Source organism: Cryptomeria japonica, chromosome 5 (genome assembly GCF_030272615.1).
Source record: "Cryptomeria japonica chromosome 5, Sugi_1.0, whole genome shotgun sequence".
NCBI lineage: Eukaryota > Viridiplantae > Streptophyta > Pinopsida > Cupressales > Cupressaceae > Cryptomeria > Cryptomeria japonica.
The window spans coordinates 115,431,779-115,458,175 of record NC_081409.1 but is presented as its reverse complement, the minus strand read 5'-3'; the positions used below and the strand labels follow the sequence as shown (position 1 = coordinate 115,458,175).

The window sequence follows — 26,397 nt, the reverse complement described above, 5'->3', positions numbered from 1 at the left end:
TGTAGTTGTACCTGGGCTCGAGTTTCACCTAATATAGTGGATCTCAACTAGGAGATGTTCACTAAAGGAGGGAGCAATGAGCTCAAGTTGTGAGTAGATTACGACCTAGTGAGTAGTTTATGGCTCATACACCTGATATTCAAAGAAGTTAGTCCTACTGGGCATGCCAGAAAAAGAATTATTAATCCTAAATTTTTCATTAAGGAAGGTAACAAATCTTATGAGAAATTTAGTGGCTAGGGGACTAATTGCGATCCACTAAACAATATCAAGGATTGAGAAGTCAACTCTCTATTCTTTCTTTTTTATGGAAAGGGGGCTAAAAGAAAAATGGGAAAATAATATCTATAACTAAGGCGATACAACAAAACATTTGCAATAACTTAAATATCTTAGGAGCAGATATTAAATACAACATTTCCAATATAAGCACATAATACCACTACCTCTTCATTGTTAGAAAAAGAACATAGAATACAAGGTCATGCAGACACAAGGATAAATATTCAAATCTTTATGTGAGGGCACCTATCAAAGCTTGGTAGAAATGCTTATTCTCTAAATACTTTAGATAGGCAATATTGAAAAGATTGCTAGTTCATCAAATATTTCATAATAAGTAGCTAATACAGTGTAACAACACATGATCTAGTTTCTTATATCAACAAATTGAAATCACAAGAATCAGAAAGCAAAACCAACTATCAACTCATCCATGACATAGAATTTTAAACACTCATAAAGAAAAAGCACACAAAGAGGAAAACTTGACACATTCCAATATGCTTCTTCATATATGAATAAAACTAAAATCTAAGTATATTAACAGGGCCTTCAGTGAAATTGATAAAAATTGATGAACCAACCCCTTGAAATAGAAAACATGTAAGCTTTTTAAAGATCCTAAGCACTAGCTGAAATGAATGATCAAAATATAAAATATTTTCTTCGCTAATAGCTCAATCACACATGATTGACCCTATACGCACGTAGGGAAAAAGAACTTTTGGGAACATCCACTCTCTTTGTTGTAACAGTCAGTGATGTAGTCCTTTTCAACTAAATGAGTCTTGTATAAAATCTTTGATCCTTGCGGCATGTGTAATTTCTTGGTGGAGTCCTTGGGATCCTTTGCTCTCTACCTCTGCCTAATCTAGACAAGAAGCATCTTGGCAGGCCTTCAAAAACTCATTTTCTCCCTGCTACTCAAGAAATCTCGCAAGATAGCCACATGGAGGCCTGAAGAAACATTCTTGGAAGTAGAAGACCTTGAGAAAAAGGAAGGTGAGAGTACACATTGCACTTTTTTAAAAAAGTTAAAACGTAGACCTCTTCAGACTTCCACCTGCTAGCCAAGTGGCACCTTCTGTGAGCCAAACATAAAAATGAGAGTCAACCTTTCAAGAAAGTGGTGTTATTAAAATATGGCTTGGGACTTATATGAACATGTTTGCATGACACAAATAGATGAGAATCAATGGAAGAAGTCTTGTATAAGGCAAGGGAAATTACCAAGGACGAAGCCTTGGAAGTCATGCAAAGCATTCTCAAACACATTTTCCAAAAAAAATTGGACAATATTGAATAGGTAGATAAACGTTATCAAGCATTGTTGCAATCTGAAAAACAGTGCAAAGAAATATTCCCTATCTAGAAACCAATGTTTGAGCAATGACATCCTAAATTGCATACTTTTGAAAGATTATTCTTGGCCACACAATTCTTACCAAATGCCCCCACACATATTAAACCAACATATATGATGATCAAAATGTTAGTAGAAGAGTTGGCATTTGTAGAGGAAGGAAAAAGCAATAAAGGAAGAGGTAGAATTCATTTGCACTCTAACCCACTGGTCAATTCTAGAACTTTTTAATAAAGAAATTGATTTGAAAAGCTTTGAAGACTGGAAGAATGAGTTTGTGATGTGTGTGTCATGCATTTTGTTAGCGGTCAATAATGAGAAAAGTTGCAAATGCTAGTATAGCATTCAACCTTAGAAAAAATTATTGCCATAGATGCAAGATATGTCAAGTTTATAAATGATACCAAATAAGTCCTTCATAGCAAGACTAGGGAGAGTCCTACTAGGGTTAAATAGTTGCAACAATTTCAATGGCCTTCCAAGCTTGCAATTGCAGACTCCTATCAACAGTATTGCACACACAAGGATTAGAGGAGAAACTACATGGAATGAGGGACAAACTATATTTTCAATTGCATTCCAACTATCTACATGATGACCTTGCTATATCCAAGATATGATCACGGGTGCCTTACAATTATTGAAAGAAGTTGAGTGTTTATTAAAATATAGATCCATTGATCACTAGGTTTCAGTGCCTTGGCTTGACACTTTATTTTCTTTAATTCAATTGTTTTCTTCAGTTTCTAGTTCAACATGTTCCACATCAATAAGTCAGTTGGAGATGATCCACATTAGGAGGACAACTCATATCAACATCTCCAAACAAGAATTTAGTTATATTTGTATTTCCCTCTTAAAGGTACAAATATATTTTGTTTTATGCACAAGTAAAGATACATTTGGCTATATATCTTTGTAATCAATCAAATTTTGACATGTGTATCAATGATCTGAAGCTTGTTTGCTCCGTTGCGATCTATAAAAGAGAATCCAAGATCATTGATACAGGGTTTTGTTTTGAAATTTTGTATAGAGTGGGTAGAATAGAAGTATCTAAAGCTTTGGTAATAGAAAGTCTTTCCACAATTATGAATTCAAGAAATTGTATTAACTATTTTTCAAAATTAATGAAGAATACTCTAAAATTATCTCCCTATTTGTGTCTTTGTGTCATATGAATTGAAATGTTTAGGATGTTTTGATTTGTCTTCACAAATTTGAATGTGAATGTGTGACATGTTTACAAGTTTCTTTTAAGGAAAGGGTTGAATTTTGTGGTCATGTTACTGTGATGTGAAAATGCAAATAAGTGATCTATAAGTAGAATTCTTGGTGTATTGCTAAGAAAGGTTTATGTCATGCATAAATGTTGAGATAAAATGGTTAGATCCAAGTTTGGTTTCATGAATATGTATATTTTGTAAGTTGAATCCTATTACCAATAATTATTTTACATTTTATGTTCTTAGGAGTAGGATTAAGCTAGAATTCATTCTCAATCCAACTAAAAACTAAAAAATAATTATGGATGTAGCCAATTTTGAGTTAAACATAAGAACCATGGTCATATTTGATTAATGATTATCACAATATATGTTTGTTGTCATCTTGATTTATCAATATTGTGAAGGTTCACCCACCTTGGTCTAGTAAATCCAAAAGTGTAGGTGATTTTTCAATCTTTTAGATATGTCATGTTAGTTAGCCTTTGATCCAGGTATTTGTTGATAGAAAATAGCCTAATTCTTAGGAATACTTGGGCAATCAGTTGGAAACACCAACAAAACCCTCTTCTTCTCCTTCATCCTTTGATCCATCTAATTGTTCTTCTGCATGTGCATCTTATTGTTTCTTTATCTTTGTATCAAAGTGCATTGTCCTTGACTTATTTTTATCCTTTGATTGTTCTTCACTTGAGTAATCTCTAAACTCCCTAAAAATCACATCTTAGAAAAGATTATTTTATGGGTTAGAGGATTCCAAAGCTTATAACCTTTCACATTCTCATTATAACCAACAAAGATGCATTTATATGATTAAAAATCCATCCAAAAGTGCATAAATGCATCTTCATCTTCTAACTTAATATCTACTGATGCAAGTTGACTTATAATCAAATTAAAAGAATTCATTTTTTTGCAATAGAATCATCATCCTTCATCTTTAATGAATATAAAAATCTTTTGAGATATAAATTGTTAGACAAACTTTTGATTTGGTAGATTTTTCCCATCCTCTTCCACAACTTGTATGTGGTGTCTTTTATAGAGAAGTTCAAAAGGATAGAATTTGCAAGACACAACCAAATGGTTCAATGTGCCTTGTCCAACTTCTTCCTATATTCATCCATATTAGATAGCTTTGTGTCTTGTGAAATCTACGACCACTAATTGCTCTCTTCAAGGAAGTCTTCCATCTTCAACTTTCACATCTCATAACCATTTCCATTGAACTTCTCAATATCTTGACGAGAGGTTGAGGCTTTGGTATACACTCTTTTATAGATTTGTGAAAACCAATGTATGCAAATCAAGTAATTATGTCAATCATTGTTAAATATTTTTTTGAATCTTTTTAAAACATTTTAAACAAGTATAAAAATTATCCATTTTTTTTATAAAAAACAAAATCATTTGTAGGATTTGGTACTAACAATGCATCTAAATAATATTATACAGCTGTGAAGAATTCTGACTCCCAAGTTGAAGGTTTTGCAGGTGTCCTCTCCAAATGTTGAGGCTTCAAATGATGGGTTGGCGTCTTCCTTGGTTGCTTTGGCTCCAAATGGTGGGGTCGTTGGTGTTAGTTTGCCTATTGTGCCCAGTGTGCGGATTGTTCCTTGGGCAGCTTCTCCCTGTGATGATGTCTTGAAGGCCAACCCTGGTAGATGCAGTGTCATTGCTTCGCTTGATTTTGTGTTCTTTTGGTGGATGGTCACTCTACTAGCTTCCATTCTCAGGCTGGTTGTGATCCTGCGGTTTGGCAGGGTAAATTGCGTTGGTGGAAGAGGGATGGATTACGGTTAAGGGTAAGAAAGCAAAACAGTCGAAGCCCTCTTTTGATAGGACTATACGTTCTCATAAGAGTAATGTAAAGTGTAAATCTTGATGCTTTTTGGTTCTAAGAGTTTAGGCTGGAGTTTTCTCTGGTTTCTTTTTGGTCTCAGGTTGTTGTGTGGGTTGTGGGAGCCTTTTTTTATAAAACCCAATGGCTTTGGTTGTCTGTTGTCCATGCTTCTATATTTCGACAACTATTTTGGTGAATTTCTTCTTGATTCTAAATCTTTTAGAATCCTCTTGTAAAGGGTTTTGTGGTCCTTTCAAAACCTGTTTTTGCCTTAATCCAAAACAATGCACTTGGTTCGTATTTATGAGTCAAGTCATCGTGATATAAATACTACATGTATAGCTTAACATAGCTACAACAATAGTGCCTATGGCATCATCCATTTATTATATTATTTAAATTCAAGTGAACAAGAAATATTCCGTGGATAAATAAACTAACAAGAGTTTATAATAAGTTAATTGTCACCACAAGATGCTAAAAGAAATTTTTACTTAATTAGAAGTATGTATCTAAGGATAAAAACAATAAATAAATGCTTGTTTAAATGACAAAGAGCTTAATAAATCAATGATTCCCATAGTGGGTAGCAATCAAAGAGGAACTATTTGAGGAAAAAGGGCTCTAGATGATTGCATACACCAACTTTACAATTCACAACAAAATTTAGATAAAAAATATAACTACATATAAATTATACTTTGCCCTCGTGGATATGAGTATGTAGACAATTTAGGTAAATAAAGGAGGTTCTCGATATGCAGGTTTTTAAAAATGGGTTGGTAAGTTTTCTAAGTTTTGATAAGCCAACGTGCGTTAACATGTAAAAAACTTAATTAAATATAAAGATAAAAATAAAATTCAATATACACTTGGAAGAGTTTCTTTCACATTCTCAAGGCTTTAGGCCAAATTTTGAGGTGCGGTGAAAATCTAATTTTGTAAGTCTTGGTAGAAGGTGACCTCAATTTTTTCCAATAACGAAGAAATCTCTCAAGAAGACTCAAAAAACATATTGTTTTGATGAGTCAAAGTCTCTAAATAAAGCAAAATACTTGCCCTGTATGAGCAAACAAATATTTATCTCGGATGGATAAAAAATTACATGTCTTATATAGACATATGAATGTCCATCCTGAATGGATAGAATAACACGTCCCTTATGAACAAATTAATGCCTATCCCATATGGATATAAGAATGAGTATTAAAAAAAAAGTGTATAAATTTTTTGGCTTAATTAATAATGATAGTATGAAAGTTTGGTACAACCTAGAGGGTTGTTACACTTGAGATGAAAATCATCTCCAAAGTGTGCCTTTTCACCATCATATTTTTCATATTTTGTAAACCAACCTTGATATGAGGTCATGTGAAAAGAAGCACTAAAATCATTTAGTCATGCATCTTGTGATGCATGTTTAGTGAAGGCTACGACAAAGGCATCACCATCAACTTAAAAAGACTTCTCCAACTCATCACCAAAATCACTTTTCTTTCTCCTAGTCATTTTTGCAATGGTCAATCTTGCTATAGTTCTACATTTTGCCTTAAAATTACCAAAAGATTTAGATCTAGATTTGTCTTTCTTGTCTTTTTCTTTCCATATATCATAAATACAACCTCCTTAGCAAATTCAAAAGTCTTTCTTCACGTCTTAAAAAAATAGTGATGTCACCACCTCATCCATTTTCAAGTTAGTGGTAGTGCTTTCAATGGCCATCATAAGATGATCATGTAGAATTCACTTTAAAAAATTGTGGGTTTTCCTCCTTCAATATCTGCCATGAAGGGTTTTCTCCCCAGCTTATATGAACCACAATTCCATGCTCCAGAAAAATAATAATTGGATAATAAAATATATATTCTTAAGTAATAATTAGATGATAAAATATATATTCTTTGTATGGTGATTGAATCTTCTTTGGTTTCTCTTAAACATTTTTTTTTCAATAATCATGGTTCTTCACATGCCCCTTACTTTTGATAAAATCAAACTTCTTTATTATATTTTATATTTTGTATTTAATATTTAATATTTTAATGTTTTATTAGTATTTCATTTAAAAAAGGGGACATTATAGCCCACCCTAACCAAGATTGTTTGCCTTCGAGCAATTATAAACAAGGATAATCTTATAATTTCTTCTTCACGTGACTGAATCTTTTTTAAGATATCGATATCCCAAATCAATCTTGGAAATTCGTAATTCTTGGGATCCTCAATCCAAAACTAAGACCTATATGCTCAATTTTAGGACCTTGAAGATAGTTTGACATGACAACCCTTGAATATTCATCTCTTTTAACTTTTCATACGATTTGACAATTGTGTCTTCAATCTTCACACGATTTGATGTTGGAGAACATAATGTGCTAACTTTGGAAAGACTAGTATTAATAATGGATGTAACTATTATTCTAGGACTAATTTTTCCATTTGGTTTCTTGATTTTGACTTCCATTTCTAATTAGGTCTCGCTACATTTAGAGGACCAATAAATTGCTAAGATATGATATTATAATGATTAGCCATGGTGTAAAACCTACCCCCAGAAAATGTTGATATAGAATTGGACAACTAGGGTTTCCATTTGGATAAGCAATGATCCCCATCCACTGTTTGAGACTTACCAACACACAAATTGTAAAAATTAGAAAATGTTGATATAGAACTGGACAACTAGGGTTTCCATTTGGATAAGCAATGATCCCCATCCACTGTTTGAGACTTACCAACACACAAATTGTAAAAATTTGAATATACAGTTGTAGAGGGAGCACATTGCAATTTGAACTTCAAATTAATTATTTGAAATTAAAACATCATGATGATGCTATTTCTAGTAGCAATACTCCAACCTCTTACTAGAGCCTAACCTTGTGGAGTGCATAGACTTGATGAAAGGAGACCTAGTTGTAGTCATTGGCATAGAGCTTATGCCAATAACAATTATCTTAGACTATGCATTATGTGATATTTTAAGAAGAGGGTTCACAAAATTCGAGTTTACTCTATTTACACCCTTTATACTCATGAAATTTGTAAAAACACGGCCTTTGGAATTTTGGCGGAAGGATTTTTATAATATGTTTATATGATGAAAATATTGGGCTTTGTGACTTCCTCACATGAATTTGTTTTCTCTAATTTTTAGAAGCATTCATATCATTTTGCTTCATTCAAAGCATTTCACCCTTTGACCCATGACCCAACATATCTATCATTGTATCAATCTTTTTTTAAAACATGTCTATAAAAAATTTCCTCATAGAAGTTTTGCCTCACTATTTACCATATTGGTATTTAAATGAAACAAGCTCTCTTTGATAATATCTACTGGCTCTATATTAATTAATTGCATATGAAAGAAGACTAAGATAGCAAGTTCTACCTTTGATATCATTTGTAATGTCCTATTTGAAATTATCAAATCAGATTTAATTTGTAGTTTTTATATAGTAATATTATCTAATAGAAATTATACTTTTTCCAAATGGTATTCTCAATAATTAATCAAATTTGCGCAAGTAAATATCTATTTTAAAGATAACAATCAAATTCATTGATAAACTACAAATATAATTAACTTTGAAATTTAATAATGTTTAATAAAAGATCAATCAACTTAACATAATGATGATTTCCATGTGAAGTCGCTCTTGAAAATTTGTGAATTTCCATCCTCCAATTCCTACTATGCAGGGTTTCAGTATATGAAGAATCATGACTACGGAAAGAAAAAGATATATAAGAGAAATTGAACAAGGAGAAGAAATTACCATATGAAGAATGCATCTTTAATTATATGATTATTATTCCTCGGGAGCATGGATGTATTTACCCTTTTTTCTTGCAATAAGATCAAACCTTTCTGCACAAACTCACTCAAATAAAGATTAAAACAAATCCTCTACCCGACACCAAGAATTCGAGGTGATCAAGTTGGCTATGTAGAAATACTTCCTAAACTAATCTAAAACAAATCCTCTACCCGACACCAAGAATTCGAGGTGATCAAGTTGGATATGTAGAAATACTTCCTAAACTAATCTTGGATCTATGAAACCAACAAAATTACCAAGAAGCTATTAATTTTCTTATTCGGTGAAATTTTAAGTTTAATTAAGCTAGCAGAATCGATTCCTACTATAGATGTGCATTCAAAGACTTATTATACCACCAAAATTAGGAATAAGCTATTAATTTTCTGTGTTCAGGGAAAATTTAATCAGCCTTGGATATTGAACAAGTTTGGACATCAAAAGGAAGATTTTCGTATTTAATCCAATTCAACCAATTATTGTGTACACATACGACAGTATTAAAGTTAGAAAAGTAAGAAGATTTCATACCTAAACCACCTAGACCAACAGAGTCTGTTTGAAGTGAGCTAGTATAAGTTAAAACACGTCTCCATGGCATGTAAAGGACAAATTGAAATCCATGAAGCTCAAAAGGAGGTGGAATTCATTTAAACAAAACTCACATACAGATTTTTTTCTTAATGACTCTATACATGAATCATAAATGCAACACAGCTGTGGCTTGCAAAGAAAGCAGAATAAACAAGTACAAATTCTAACTTCGGCAAAATCCTGATTGTTATCTTTGAATAAGTGGCTCTGTTGCAAATCATTATTAATATTTAGCCCCATCGAACTAACCCATAAACAAGCTGCTTGCATTTTGTTCCAGTAGTCAGTATTTTCCTATGAACTAAACGTTAAACACTCTCATTTATAAGAATCCAAGCATTGCAAATTCTCAAGTAACATAACTTTCCATTCAAACCGATCGGAGACTACATCCAAACAAAGCTTTGAAAGTCACTCATTTAAGTTGTTTCTATAACACCTACTATAACACCTACCTAATGGTCTCTCCTTATTTATAAACACCTGTTCCTTCCATCTTAACAGGGTACAAGCTTGAGTGGAAGAAAATTCATGGACCACAATATTCAGAATCAACTAGATTCTGAACTTGAAAATATTCAGTTGACAATCTTTGCGGCTGCCTCTTTATCAGTGAACCATGTTGGTTTTTTATCCTTGGGAGACAGCATCTGAACTGGTAACAACTCACCATGCTGCTCATCATCAAACACTCTCTTAAGTGGATCTGCTTTACCAGCTCCAGTCACAACCACTGCAACATTTGCAGCCGAGTTAATTACAGGCAAAGTGAAGGTTATTCTCTCTGGAGGTGGTTTTGGAGAGTCAATTATGGAAGTGACCCATTTCTCCTTTTCATTAAGAAGAGGATGACCAGGGAATAGGGATGCAATGTGACCATCGGGACCTATTCCCAAAAGCATAAGGTCAAATTTGGGTAAGCCACTATCTTTTGAAACATCTATGACCCCCGTCTTCACAAGTTGCCTCAAACCAGTTTCATAATCTTCTGCTGCAGCCTCTGGAGAAAGGGAGTCATTAATGGCATAAACATGACCTGGAACAATTGGCACCTGAAATCGGTGGCAAATAAGAAGTTAATAAGTTAATTAAAGCATGTAAAAATTTGTACATATGATATTAGCATTAAAACAAGATGCCAAATTATACCTTAAAGAACTGCTATAGGAGAATACAGTGTACAATAGGAAGGAACAAATATGGAATGTAGAATCATTAGTGATAACAAAGGCCCATTATAATATTAGTGCTTGCATTATCTCTGAATACATGGTTAATTAGGTACAAAGGTTACTCAACAAATACACTTCATACAGGCCCCCAGTTCAGCTTGCATATCTTGTGTTGCCACTCAAGCCCATGAACAATAAAAACATGTCATGATAACATGTATTTTAGATTGTTCAAAAAAACATTCATATAGTAATTTTCTTTCATAAAAAAATCTGGAAGATAGTGTACCTTTGCAAGGAAGTTATCATACGCTAACTTGTAATTGCTATCTGGATGATCTATTTTTACCACTCTCTCATCTACCCAAAACACATGCCATCGACCCCAATCAATGCTATCGAGATATGGAGGTTCAGTCAACTTCCTGTCCTTAGTTCAAATGTTAACAGAAAAGAACGTATTAAGGGTCAAAATTCCAAAAAAAATGAAGAGAAAAACATGCAAATTAAATTAATGAAAATCTGCCACTAAACTTTATGAAAGTATTGCATATAACGGCATTTAGTGTGTTACTTAAAAAGAGGTACTTTGTGCAAAAACATTGGTTAAAAAAGTACCCGGAACTATAAAATTATATAAGGTGAAAAATCGTGACCTATACTTTTCAATATTGAATTATATTTTCTTTTATCTTCTTGTTTGTTAATGTGGTGAAAATCCATAAGCATTTTCTACTTTACTTGAGATATATTATGCTTTAAACGGAAAGTTGGCAAATTCTCTCGAATAAATATTAAAAAGAAAAAATGCTTGATAGAAGTCTTGTTGAATTTTCATTCTCAATCAGCAAATATTATTGATTTTTTTTATATTTTTATTTTATAAATAACAAATTGGTCAACATTAACCACGTAAACTTTCCCCAAACCTTGCAGACATAAATTAAAAATTTGAAAGAACAGAACCAAGACTTGCAGAGGTTGTGCCAAACAAAAGGCAATCATATGAAACATGTTCTTTTCTAGTCTTAAAAGATCTCACAAAATTAGTAAACTTGCTAAAAATCAATTTGCAGATGAATATTATTGTAATGTATTTATGTAACCAAAGCAACCAGTCTGAATATTCATGTGTGAAAAATATTTTGAACAGATGTTGTGAACCAAAACTAAAGAGAGCATATGTTGACATTTAACAATACTCAGTTAAATTTTAGTGAAGTAATGGAGGAAAGACAACAATCCTGTTGAATCAATGGACTAAAACTCTATAAAGAAAAAATATATGATAAGACCTGTTACAGAGATGCAATTCAAAGCTTAAAAACACCAAAAGCAAACCAATGCACAAACAAGATATGTAACATCCAAGGGGTTGAGCCATGAAGAGAAAGGGGAGAACTGGTAAAAGCATGACCAGGGTCCAATCTGCCTCACCACAATGAGGCCAGTCATCTTATTTTAGAAGTCATGTGGGAAAGATGTGGAGTAACATGCATGGGGTACATTCAATTTTTGACTGTAGTTCAATTTTTAAATTTTAAGAAAATGGTCAAATCAAAATTGCATGCCACAATAAAGGCAGCACATAACCTGACCCAACATATACCACAGAAATGTCTATATATCCAACCAATTAGTTGATAAGACAGGCTATATATGATATTATAATTTCTTGGAAATTGCCTGCTTACGTAGATTCTGTTCTTTTTTGTATTGGATTAAAATATACTGATTTGTAGAGTGTTAAAGATAATCTCCTAGCATTTACAAACTACAGTTTCTATCTTATCAACCCTGCAGGCACCTTCACAAACATCATATTTTCCACTTCTAGAGGATGCTAATACAGTCTACTTTGTTCATATTAATTGCAAACACAAGAAGATGCCTAAAATAGAAGTAAATCATGCAAGGGAGACATACACACAGGCTAAGACAACACAATTACCCTAGGGAAACCCTAAAAGGAGAAAATTCCAGCAAGAGTGAGCAGTTTACTCCTCATTCCATCATCCATAGTCTAAAACAAATGTGTACAAAGCCTCTAGGGCTAAATGGAGCCCTAATAAAGGTTATCACCAACTCTTCAAATACCTACAAAATGCATCTGCACCTTAATCACTCCAGCTTGTGCATTTACAACAGCAAAAACGAACATAGAATTAAGGTTTCCAATAGGAGTCAACCCTCAAAACATTGTTTACAATGGATATATAGTTATACCTTTCCAATGTACTGACAAGGAACCGAATGAAAAATCAAACATCAAATATTAAATTCAAATGTCTGTAACACTTTGTACTGGCTACTTTATCTACACAGTGATGAATTTGTTGCTTCAGTCAAGAGGTGATTTTAAAGCATTGCAATCAAGGTAAAATTTCCACTTTTGCCAAGTAGCAAATTCGCAATCACCATATTTGAAACAATTTCGCCACTAGCAGAAATCAATGACTTTGTCATTATTGGTTTTCTGCTAAGTTTAGACACTTGCACCCATGTTTCAAGGCATCCCTAAAATGTTCTGGATCATCCCAAAACATGGCTCAAACAAAATTATAGACTCTCTGACAATGAAACCCACCAAGCTCACATCTGCAAGGCCTCTAGGCATCTTTTTGACTGAAAGTGGAAATTTTGACCCCACAGTCCAACAACTTTGACCTCACTTTTAGATCATACCTCCCCACTAAGGAGGTTTCTAGTCAACAAAAGCTCATGCACTCAACAAATGTGAGAATTTCCACACATCATCCTGGGGACACATTTAATTGCCCTTTCAGTCCCACTAACCAAGTTTCATGGACTCCTCTCCTTGTTCTTCTCACCTTCTTTTCAAAATTAAGTCAAACTCCAACTCCTCTTGCCCACTTGGAACCAAATCATCTATCATTGAAGGTTCAAACAAATGAGGCAAACTCACGCATGTATTGAAGAGTCGCAACAAAACTAGGTCTTTGAAAAGATATGAGCTTTCACAGATTCACAATGGCCTCAATCTTGAAGGATTGGTCTTGACTTCACCATTCCCCATCATGTGCCCAAGATAGACAAGTGTTAGTGAACAGATGTAACATTCACTCACAATCAAAGATATAAAAGGGGAGAATTCAAGTGAGAATTGAGAAATAAGACATCTATCTGAAATAGAAATTAATTGCAGCAAAGAATAATATTCAAAAATCAAATTGAAGAATAATATTAGAATATAAATTAAGAACTATATATATATAGCAATTAATAAAACAAATTCCTTTAGCGATCTATTTTGAATTTATAGAAATGTCTTGCAAATAGGAAATACGCCACCCTGAGATGGATGGACCAGGAATTTTGCCATGCTCATGGGCCAGGAGGTGGAATGGACCAGGTCCATTCCATACTCCTGGGCTTGGTCAAGGAGGACAACCAGCCTCCAAGGTGGACTGAGGGATGGAATGGACCAGAAATCTTTCCATGCTCTCGCAATTCAAGGATGACCATCCTTGCGATTGTTGTTTACAAGCATTTCCAATGAATTCCTTATATGGTTAACTGTAAGGAATATGCCTTGGACCAAATATTAATATGATTCATATCTTAAGTTGGAAGTAGTATTTAAGGACTAAATTCAGGTAAATCCCAAAAAGGGACATTACAACATATGCCCAATAGACCCATACAGGATATGTTTCCACAAAATGGGTTTTTAAGAAATATTTGTTAGCCATTTGAGTTAATTTTCCAATCATATATGGCATATGGACGATCAAAGAACAGACACTTAACGGTTTCAACAGCCCTCACAAAGATTAATTTTCAGATTCCATGCCAAGTTTCTTCAGAAGAGATCCTACAGGTAATTCATACCAAAGTAATTGCCACCTGAAACAAACCTTCTTAGATTCCAGACAAGGGGACCAGTGAATATTGAATCAATAAGGCCAATGTTTTCAGTGTAGCCAATAGACCATTTTTTATGCAAATTCTTTATAATTTTCACAGCCCTGGAGATTATAGCGTATAACTTTTTAGAAGTTTAAATTTATAATTTTGTCTTGAAGAAGGGAAAAATATCATTCTATTTGAGTTCTACCCAGATATCTTCATCCCATCTAAAGGCAAACCAAAACGATTGACTTCAGAGCCTTGATCATCATTGTATAGGTTATCTTTCCTTTATCAGATACAATGAACCTTTGTTTTACTTGAGGCTAAGACATACAACTCTTATCATTAACTAGATCATCAAAGGACTTAAGTTATTTCTTATACCATGCTAAAGCAAAGTATCCTCTAGTCAAGGAGAATCTTTTCAGTTTATACCAAATGTTCCACCAAATAAACCTAGATCTTGACAGATTCTGTCCATGCAAAAAATACAGGTTAACAATATGATCTTAGAAATGTTCCCATTCTTTCCAGATAGACATAAAAATCAAAGAACCAGGTATTTCAGCTGGAAAGGAAACTATCATAAGGTCCATCATGCTCGGTGCCTTCCACTTGGATTTCTCTTGGACCAAGTATTATGAGTATTGTAAACGTCTTAATATAGCTTTCTAGGATTCATAACTTTTTGTGGTTTCAATATCCACTTGACATCTAAACCAACTCATTGCAACTGTAGATTTTCTTACCCTAAACATCCATTATTCTTTAAGAGACTACAAATATTCTATGAGACACCATGCCATTTCTTTTTCCCAAGGTCACCAGGAGACGGGGGTACTTGGAGACTTTGGAGACTGGTACTGGTACCAGTACGGCTAATTTTCAGAAATAGGAGGCGGGTACTTGGAGACGCCAATTTTTAAATATAATTTAATAATTTCCAAAAAATATCATGACATGAAACTTTGACATGACATGTATGCAAAATGTGGAAGCATTCACAATGCATGTGAACTGGTCTCATTGAATGCCATGCTTGTAGGGTTTGAAATTTTGAAAACAGATGTAAACAAATGATTGCCATGATTTGCAAACCCGACATTGGGCAACTTTTGTGGTCTTTTGGGAGCGTTTCACTCTTCTAGGGCAGCTTCAATGCTTCCAACAGTGGATAAATGATGGAAAAAAATGTTTTTGTTTTGTTTTTAACCCCTTAACTTGCTTTTTCCTAGAGAAGACGTACTGGAGATGGCTAGAAACTTGGCGGGAGACGGGAAGACGGCGGGAGACGTGAGATCTCCAGTCCAAATCAAAGTCTCTGGGTGCATGAAAAGAATACAAGACGCGTCTCAGGGGGGTGGTGGAGATGCATCTCCCAGTTACAGAGCTTTTTCCCCTGCCTGTCAGAACATGGAAGTCTCTTGACTATTTTATAAATTTATATAATCAATTAAATGACCAACATGATACATAATACAATTGACAATATGACAGAACCTTATAACAAAATTGAAAATGACCAGCTAAGCACAACAAATGACCATGCTGCTTTCCCAGTTTCATTTTTACCTTACCCATAATCTGATCCCACATCTCTCTATGAAGGTTCCAAGTAGAAAGGAATACCTAATTACCTGACAAGAGAACCAACCTAACAAGTGATTTTGACCTATTATGGACCCAGAGGCAGAAAAAATAACATCAAGTTTGTCTAACAAGGCTTTGATGTTCCGCGCTTCTAAACAGAAACGACGATTGCATCATCAGAAAATTGTATGTGTAGGAGTAGCTCCTCATTGGACAGTTTAATCCCCCTAATAGGAGGATCAAATTGGGAACCCTCAAGCAACCAATGAATGGCTTCAGCAATAATGACAAATAAGGCGGGCGCAAGACTGCTTCCTTGTCTTATTGATATCTGTAAGAAAACAGACTCGTTAGAGTCATCCATTCTTTACACATATGCAATATCTATAGTGACCATTTGAACAAATATTTCCCCAAGACCAACTTTAGTCAGCATTAATTCTACAGAATGCCATTCAATCTTGATATACTTTCTCAAAGTCCATCAAAGCCGTATATACCTGCTTTCTAGTTGCTTTAGCCCACGACATACCCTCCCCCCCAAAAAACAGTAGCATCTGCAATAATATTAAGATTCCTTCAAAACCCAATTCAACCTGAAGTTCCAGATTAGTAGCAAGGCACTCATCAACTTCAATATCAAGGTAAAGTATAGGAGCACCTCCCTCGTGGTGGCGAATACCAATACAATTGTGAAGCAAGACAAGCTCGTGATCCAACTCCTCCCTCTCCTTCATCAAGGGTTTCCTCTTCCTTCTCCCTACAGGTTGATTGGGTGGGGAAGTTCTCTAACATCCTATGAGCACTTCATTAATGATTCTCTCCCATTGATCAAGCTGGACAAGTAGTTCACTGTCACTAGCACCTCAATCAAAACCTCCACAAATTCAACAGTGTTGTGGGTTGTCTCCAATTTTCAATCAAAAGTCTAGCTCCATCCTTTAGAATGAGCTTTGTACCCCCACCGTTAATATCCGACCCTAACATTCCAACTCTCAAAGATTCATCATAGAACTCAAATCAGAAACTACCAAATCAATTTTAGAGTTATAAAATTCAACAGGAAAGCAATCTAAACAAGGTTAGTTTTCATTCTTTGCGGAGAAAATAGCACTCCTAACCTCATCTATTTAAATGGATGTACAAATTCTGATACTGACAACTTTTTAGGAACTACTTTTGCACAGATAGCTCTAGCCTACTTTTTCACATAGCTCTATTTTTATCCCTCTATTCACTAGACCCATTAGACTCAAATAGATTCCAATACAAATCTAAAAAGGACATTTTAATTTTCCCACATCCATAACGACTTTTCGTTGATCTGATATAGCTTCAATTGTTTTGCGAACCTCCTGAGATTCAAGACATTTGAAAGAATATCTAGAGCCTTTATCCCCTTCAATACAATCAAGTTAGTTCAAACCCCAGTCTAAGAACCTGGATTTGATACTTCTGAAAATGCTCGATCTCTGTTTTTAACTTCATTACTTCCTCTTGTTGGTGTTGGAAATAAGCCACACCCGGACCGACGATGGAATGGTCCAAGAGGGGCCAGTAGCTCAGTGGTAGAGCACTCCAGCAGCGTATGGAAGGTCCTAGGTTCGAGTCCTAGCTGGTCCATGTCTCAACATGATATCAGAGCCAGGTCCAGGCTAGAAGCCCCAAGCACACGAGAGGTATGGCTTAAGGGGGGGTGTTGGTGTTGGAAATAAGCCACACCCGAACCGGCAATGGACTGGTCCAAGAGGGGCCAGTAGCTCAGTGGTAGAGCACTCCAGCAGTGTATGGAAGGTCCTAGGTTCGAGTCCTAGCTGGTCCATGTCTCAACAACTCTTAAGACCATTCACTTCTCGGTGTCCTGAAACTTTTCCTCACCTCTGATCAACTTTTCCAGTAACTGCCTGAACTTTTCCCTTATGACTGCCTTAATTTTACTATACAACCTCATGAATTTCAATTATGAATGGAACAAGCCTGCCAAGCTTGCACAAAATTTTGAGACCAACCAAACAATAATTATTGTGCAAATGAAATACATTCATGTTATAGTTCCCTTATGACTGCCTTAATTTTACTATACAACCTCATGAATTTCAATTATGAATGGAACAAGCCTGCCAAGCTTGCACAAAATTTTGAGACCAACCAAACAATAATTATTGTGCAAATGAAATACATTCATGTTATAGAGACCCCATCAATCCTCCCAAAGGATCTCGATTGAAAGAAAATTTCAATCAAGGGGTAATTTGAAGGATTATAGGGAAGAACAGTCACACAATTGGGTTCAGTAGTTTCTTTTATCAAAAGAAATTCTTCATTCAGAAGAAATCTGTCAAACCTTGAGTGAATTCTCTCTCTTCCATTTGTATTACTAAACTTTTACCATCCTTTATCTTTCTCCATGAGGAATCAATAATATTCAATTTTCTCTCAACTGTTAAGCTTACACCAGACATGTAATTCATTTTCTTTCCATGAAAATACCAATCGTTCTAACTTAACATCTTTTTCCACAACAGTTCCAAAGTTCCTGTCTTTCAATGTGAGAATCGAAATCATGAATTGGAGGAGTTCTATTTCTGTATCACTAATTTTGACAATAGCCCAAGTAACTCTGTTACAAGTCAAAGAACCAACTCTCAAAACTTTATCTTTCTGTATTTATTATTTACTCAATAGAAGAACAGCACCACATGTACCGTGGCCATGATTGGTGTAACATGGACAGCTTTTGGTCAGATGAAAATTGGCGTTCAATCTAGTTTACAACCTGTGAGTTTTAACTCTTGCAGAAAAAAGACAATTCAACGGAACCCCAGGAGTTGAGAAGCATTTTCACAACTCCCTTCCTAGCTGGGGCTTGCAAAACGCATTATATGAAAACTTAACTCTTTCATTTATTTTCATTCCCCTTTGTTTGGGACCGCCTACCAACAAAACAAGGGGGTTTTCCCATCTTATCAGCAGTCTTTTCATTCTCCATCACTCCTGATTCCTTAAGCTTCCTCTGCTTTCCTTTTACTTCCTGTAACCCTTTATTTTAATCAACCAGAGACTGGTCACAATCCAGGGGCTGAAAAAATTTATCATAATGATCATATTGTTCAATATGGGTGCTTTACACGTTACTATAATGCCTTCTTTTATTGAGGGGGAAAATACAGGCTACAGGAAGATGTACAAGGGATTTTGATCATGTGGTAACGAGGGCAAGTACGAGCGCAAACAAAATTTCAAAACCTCAATAATCCAATCTGTAAGTCTAGCGGATGGGGTACACTCAAGACCCATGTTGCAAATCTTAGAAACGTGCTCAAAGAAGCTTACCCTCGCATCAAAGAGGCTCATTATCTCACCTATTAGTTAACAAACAAAAGAACAGGGAGACTACTAAAGACATTAAACAGATCTGGGTTTGGCCTAAATGATCTCAATTAACAGCAACAAATTCAAGAGAGTACAATTGTCGAGAATCAAACCAAAATATCGATGGTTTCTCATATCTATGAATCCATAACATTCAAGATTGTGACTTGATACCGCACTCTCATTTGTAATCAATATCTTAATTATAAAACCCAGAAAAGACTATGAAATGTTTCCTTGAAAATGGTCATTTGACCATTCCTTTAGTGTAGGTCTTGTAGAATATGTACAACGGAGATATATATGCATATAATCAAGGTTTATATGTTAATGGTTATTCACCTGAATGAATCCAACTAATGATCAAGTAATCAAATCTGAAATTTCAAATTGCATTGCATATGTAATAAATTACTTAATTAAACGCCAAAAAGGCATTTTAAAACTGTTACTTGAACATACTAATTATATCGCTAGGTCAGATCTAGCTACAGAGAACGAAAAAAAAATCCCACTGGGATACCAGGAAATTACTAAATTCTGTATAAGCAATAGACCAAATTGGTGTCTGGCTTTCTACTAGGCTTAAAAACTACTGATATCTACGGGAAGGAGCTAAAGTTCAAATTCAGGGAGGCATGACAAAGTATAAAAATTACATCAAATACTGTATACAATGAGACGAGACCAAGAAATATAATAAATTTGATATATATAATTCACATTATGCAGAAACTTACCTGAGTGCATTGATGAGGGATCCCCCAGACAAGACCACAGTAAAAGCCCCTCTCTGTGTAGTTATTGCCTGGGACATTCCAGCAACATAATCTGCAAGGCTGGCTGCTAGCTCATCTCCATTAGGAAAGACATTCAAATCTCCTTTGTCCTTATGAGACACAGCGACAGAATCCCCCATGCTTACAGATATCTTATTTTTTCCCTTTTTAACCGTGTGTTTCAACAAGCGAGTAATGCCCGCACTGGTATGACTTGGTGAGTAGGCGTTCCAATGCTTAAACAATTTTGAGGTGGGCGAGGTGTTTGCACCAGAGTCTGACAGGTGTCGTATGGTCATATGGGACTGACCCACGTGAAGTGAAGGGGAATATGAGAGACCCACTCGGGTATTACAGAGGCGTAAGGACTCCATTTGCGGCAAACACCCTGAAAATATGGACTGGGAGATTTTGACTACTTTACGAAGCTTGCCAGGGGGTGGTCGTATGGAAGGGAGATTAAGGCCCTTTTGCAAGTGGAGAGCTAAGAACTTTGTTTTCCCCGGACCAAATGTTACGGCTTTTATGAGCTCAGCAATTTGGGGTTACATGTTAAGTCTAACCATGATTCGTAGGGAATATTATTTGTTTGATGGTGGTTGTAAGGAAGGAATAAGATTGCTTCCAAATTTTTAGGTTAATTAAGTAGTGTGAAATGAAATGTTAAAGATTTTAATGATAGATCAAGTAGTTTAAAAGATCAAGTAGTTTAAAAGATAGAGAGTTATAATTTAAGTTATATACAAATTCGAGAGTTACAATTTAAGTTCTGTAGAAGTTCTTTTTAATGTTGGATTTTAATATGAATCTTGATCAAGAAGCTAGTCATCTTGTTGATCTTTGCTTTCTTAGATAGTTTGTGAAGGTTGTCAACTTTCAAATTGTTTTCCTAATGAATTAATCTTTTAATCAATCTTATTAAAAATATAATTTAAAGATGTAGGAATATTTTTTCAAATGTCATAGTTTATTAGTCCCTTTCAATTTATCTTTTTATTTTGTATGTAATACTTTTTGTCTTAGCCATTGTATATGGAGTAAAATAAAATTGGTTATATGACATTTAGTTTTTTAATGCATTTCATGTAATAAAAAAAAGAAAAGTCTAAATTTCTATTTGGATGGTGCTAGGAAGACTATTTTATATTTGTAGAAAATATGAAAAAAATGTTGCCTAATGAGGAAGAGGGTGAAGGAAATATTAAATTGGCCTCCTAAGGTTTATTATTGTATGTTGCAGCAGTTGATTGGTATTTAAGTTCATGGGGGATATGTGGTGGTCATTCATCTCACATAGAGGCCTTAGAACAATGCATGAATGTTTTTCAAATGACTTTGTCTTTCATTTCTAGTTTTTTATTATAAGCTTTCATAGAAAGATTTCAATTTTGTTTTTGTTTTAGATTGAAATGCAGTCTCATAATATGCTAAGATAATGGGATATGTTAATTTTGCTATTGTCAACAATAGTATTTATATTTGGTGATATTTATTTGTGATTATTGTTCTATATTATTTCCAAATGATTACTAATTTGACATGCTCAATTTCCATGTAGATATCAAATAAAAAATAAAGGTATGTTTATATTATTTCTTGTATAATTTCCTTTGGGGTATATCTTGCTCATTTTAAACATGATTTGCTTGTGTAGGTGGACGTTTAATGGTATTGTATTTGGTGGATGGTACATTGGCAACTTGAATTTGATAAATGTCATGGCTCGAGCTCACATGTATAACTTTGATTGTAAAAAATATGATGATAGATTATTGGTGTGGTGAGAGAACAAGTCCTCTAATTTTTTTTTGTTTACTTGTTAATCATGAGTTTTATGTATCCAATAGTAATACAAAATTGAGAGGCTATTTATTTTTTAAAGATAAAAAACACTCTACTAATCTCTTTACATCACAAAAATGTTCCAAGCATAATTGTTTTCTTGTTATAGCCTTGAATAATATGAACTTGACCTTATAACATTGAGAACACAAATAAGTTTTTATTGTTAACTAGAAATGAGATTTTTTATAATAATATTGTAGACACTAAAATTATTCACTTAGTTGTCTAACCCTAAATCATTGTTTCAACTTAATAGTTGATCCTTATTATCATCATTATCACTCATCACTTTATTCTCATCATTAATCATCAATTAATTAAACCTCATTCATTAGTCATCATAGCACTAATTATCATTTAATTTACTATTTTTAATTCATAGCTAGCTTCAGTTCAAAAACGTGTAGCAATCAAAAAATAAAATTAAAAAATAATATTTTATAATTTAATTGAATGAAATCTAATTGTTCATTTTCAATTAAAATTTTTATTTTTGTCTCTTCAGTCAACTCCATCTTTGATCGACTAACTTAATCTCTATTTAGAATCTCAATTTTTATCCATCAATCAACTTAATCTTTAAATAGAAACTTATTCCTCACAATTTTTAATCAATTAGATTGAATAATTCATTTTTATATTCTCATTAATTTGAAATGGTAATTTTCCATTTAACAGTTCAATTAACTTAAAGTCTTTGATTGTGGCCTCATTTCTTAGTTGATTTTTTCTCAAAAATTCTATAAATAACATTATTCCTTCATCATTTCATATCATTCACTCTTATGCAACTTTGATGGACTCAACTTGATCATGCTAACCCACTAACCAATTATGTTATTTGTGGTGTTTCTTGTTTTGCATTTTTATAATTTCTAGGTGGTTTTGAAGATGAAAAAATTAAAAGCCTCCTAGTGTGAAATGGATGCCATGGTTCCATCTAAATGGAACAAGAAATGAATTTTCATATATAATGCTCTATATTTTTGTAGAAAATAATATTTTAAACAAAAAAAACTCACCTTTTGAATACTTTCTTTTATAATCTATACATTTGTATAGATTTGCACTTTTTGGACTTTACTTTAATTGTTTTACATCTTAAATTCTAATAAATTTTTTTTTCTTAAATTCTAATAATATTTTTTTTGTGGTTAAATTTTTTATTCATAGAGGTTTAATCACTTGGCCAAACTCCTTGCCTTCGCTTTTGTAATTTTTAACAATATCAATATACAGTAAAACATTAATAACTTTTGCTACTCTAATCATTTTTTATACGCATTGAAAATATAACTTTCTAAGATGGATGTTGTGGATTAGGTAATTTATCTAGATCGCACACCAAAAAATAGATAAACTCTCTCAAAGTAAGTGATTCCTTTTAAATCTTCAAACTAGCATAACTCTCATATACTAACTTTATTTTTGGTTAAAACAATTATTTGAATTTTGTCAAGAGTCTAATTGTCTAGTTAATTTTTTAATTTTATATATTATCTTGTATATTTTTTCATTAATCATTGAATGTAGCTTCTTCTCATTGTCAAAGAGTACAACGTACAAACATCCTTTTCGCAAGCCCAATAACAAAAAACATAAAACTTCTAATGAATTAGTTTTGTAGGATGACATTAAGAAGACAAGTTTATAGACATTTTATTTTTCTTTATTTCTTATTTGTGTTGTGCCTTTCTAAAATCATTACTACGAGGGATTAAATTAAAAATGTGTGTATGCTCTTCTCTTACACATATGTGTGATCTTGAGAATAAGAAACACCACTTTTTCCTTCTTTTTTTTCTTTTTAAGAGGCCTAACTAGGGATTTCATTACCCCAGAGAATAACCTCAACTCTAATGTCTAGCAAAACATAAAGAGCAAGGGGTGAATCAAAAGACATGCCTCTTAAAAGTTGTAACTTTGTTATTCGAGCTAAGCTCCCAAGAACTTTATATCTTGGGGAAGTCAAGATGAAAGGTGGGTTACCCTCTTCTCCTAGCTATTTAATATTTTTGTACTTCCAATTTATTGATAGATTGGGCCTTATGTACCCTTATGGCATATTGAGGGTTCACTTAGAGTGCATGTCTAGCCTAGTCTAAGACACTTTTGCCACCTTTTAGCATGGTGCAAGGGAAGCGGATCACCTCCTAAAGTTAGTCATAATGTGCTTCCATATGATAAGATAGAGCTAACCAATTTAAAGTCTTTCGCCATCTCTAGTAAGGGATTTCACATGTTAATGATTGTCCCTAGCTATCCATTCACATGTAGACAATATTAACTATGGGCCCACACAAGGAGTCACTCTCACCTAAATAATTCTAAGAGTATTTTTGTGTCTTTTGTCTTTTGTGCTTGTCATGTTGTATTAGAACCTCCCCCCTTGAAGCCAATGGGGACCTCATCCTTTGAGATATAGGAGTGTTTAATCTTTAATCTTATTTTTAGTGTAAGCTTTGAAAAATTAAAAAACTAAAACAATTTGAAATACAAAAAAGCCAAAATAATCTTTGATCATTTGTCTTTGACTCTCACTAGGGTTTAGAATCCAACCATCACTTTCTCTCCTAATCGTGATTTTGTCTTACACTTCATCATAATAACCTATAACATATTTTCTTTCACCCCCTACATTTCCACATACACATCAACAATCACCTTGCCAACAACCTGCAAGCTTTAATCACCAATCCATTAGTCCTAAATATCAAGAGCTAACTAACACGAGCTATACCCATAATCCTCAATGCATATTCAATGTTCATCCTCATCATAATCTTGACAAGGGAAACCAATCTTTCATCCAAAGCCTTCCTCAACACCAAATTATATCTCAAATCCCTATCTCCCATCCATATACCAAATCCTCATCCCCAATACCAATCCAACAAAGCCTTATCACCTCCACGTCCTATTGCAATCCCTCAACCTCTAAACTATTACATTCCACTCCATCCTAATCTAAAATATCATCCTATACAAATACCTTTAGGGGTTTTCTCTAAGGACTAATAGCAAAGGATATTAAACGTTGACACATAAAAAAGGTTAAGTCTATCTCATCACATTGTTAATCCAACTACATCCAAACATCTTTCACCATCATTGTTAAGATTAAGGTGTCTTGCACCTTGTAAATCTTATGAAATGATTTTGTCATCCTTAGAAAAGTGTCATAAGGCACATAAGATGTATTGAGAAAATACTTCATAATATTTATTCTATTTATAATACATTCATAAAGGGTGATAGATTTCACTAAGAGGAGTAAAGGTAGGTTGCATCACAATTACCAAATATCAAGTTTTCTCCACAAAAGTAGATGCTTAGATAATGGGCTAATTAATGACTTATGAAGTGGGATAATGAGTGACCTTTGAGCTTTTCCAAGCGAGTGCTTGGAGACGCAACAAGTCTCTTGTGTTCAATCATTTATTACATTTAATATAATGTTTATCTTACAAGATTGGACACCCAAATTATTGGGAAAATATTGGTATTTTTTTTTTTTCATTTGGAATGAACAATAGACCAAATTGATGTCTAGCTTTCTCCTTTCTCCTGGGCTAAAACTACTGGTATCTGAAGGAAGGAGCTTGCAGGGAGACATGACCAAGTATTAAAATTACAACAAATACTGAATCCAATTCACTGGATATCTTTAGCATACAATGGGAGCAGACCAAGAAATATATATATGTATATATATAATTCAAATTATGCAGAAACTTACCTGATTTCATCCATGAGGGTTCCCCCAGACAAGACCACAGTAAAAGCGCCTCTCTCGGCGATTATTGCCTGGGACAATCCAGCAACATAATCTGCAACGCTTACTGCTAGCTCATCTCCATTAGGAAAGACATTCAAATCTCCCTTGTCCTTATGAGACACAGCAACAGAATCCCCCATGCTCACAGATATCTTATCTTTCCCCTTTTTCACTGTGTGTTTCAACAAGCGAGGAATGCCCACACTGGTATGACTTGGTGGGTAGGCGTTCCAATGCTTAAACAATTTTGAGGTGGGCGAGGTGTTCGCACCACAGTGTGACAGGTGCCGTATGGTCATATGGGACTGACCCACGTTAAGGGAAGGGGAATTTGAGAGACCCCCTCGGGCATTACAGAGGCTTAAGGACTCCATTTGCGGCAAACACCCTCAAAATATGGTGGACTGTGAGATTTTGACTGAAGCCTTACGAAGCTTGCCAGAGGGTGGTCGTATGGGAGGGAGATTGAGGCCCTTTTGCAAGTGGGGAGCTAAGAACTTCGTTTTCCCCGGACCAAATGTAAGGGCTTTTATCAGCTCACTAATTTGGGGTTACAAGTCTAACAATGGTTCCTAGGGAATATTATTTCTTTGATGGTGGTTGTAAGGAAGGAATAAAGTTAACTAAGTATTGTGAAAGGAAATTAAAGATTTTAAAGATGATTTAGAGATCAGTAATTTAAAGGATTGAGAATCATATTTTATGTACAAATTTTTTTCAATGTTAGATTTTTTACTATGGATCTTGATCAAGAAGTTAGTTGTCATGTTGATCTTTGCTTCCTCAAATAGCTTGGTTGTAAGGAAGGAATAAGATCCTTTTCTCTTTTTTTTGGTTAATTAAGTAGTGTGAAAAA

The 26,397-nt window shown here is 34.1% G+C and overlaps 1 protein-coding gene across 2 annotated transcripts; it reads right to left on the bottom strand.

The window, feature by feature from the left end:
• Positions 1 to 9,478: 9,478 nt before the first annotated feature.
• On the bottom strand, positions 9,479 to 26,037 carry LOC131067018 (probable 6-phosphogluconolactonase 4, chloroplastic). 2 transcript variants are annotated; one of them, XM_058001958.2, is made up of 3 exons: positions 25,503 to 26,037; positions 10,594 to 10,729; positions 9,479 to 10,184 (listed from the first exon to the last, which is right to left on the bottom strand). In XM_058001958.2, the coding sequence occupies exons 1-3, from the start codon at positions 25,913 to 25,915 to the stop codon at positions 9,711 to 9,713; spliced, it is 1,023 nt and encodes a 340-aa protein (XP_057857941.1). In that variant the 5' UTR covers positions 25,916 to 26,037; the 3' UTR covers positions 9,479 to 9,710. The 2 variants fall into 2 exon arrangements, with proteins under 2 accessions (XP_057857941.1, XP_057857933.1); XM_058001950.2 differs by lacking the exon at positions 25,503 to 26,037 and adding an exon at positions 19,880 to 20,395.
• Positions 26,038 to 26,397: the final 360 nt, after the last annotated feature.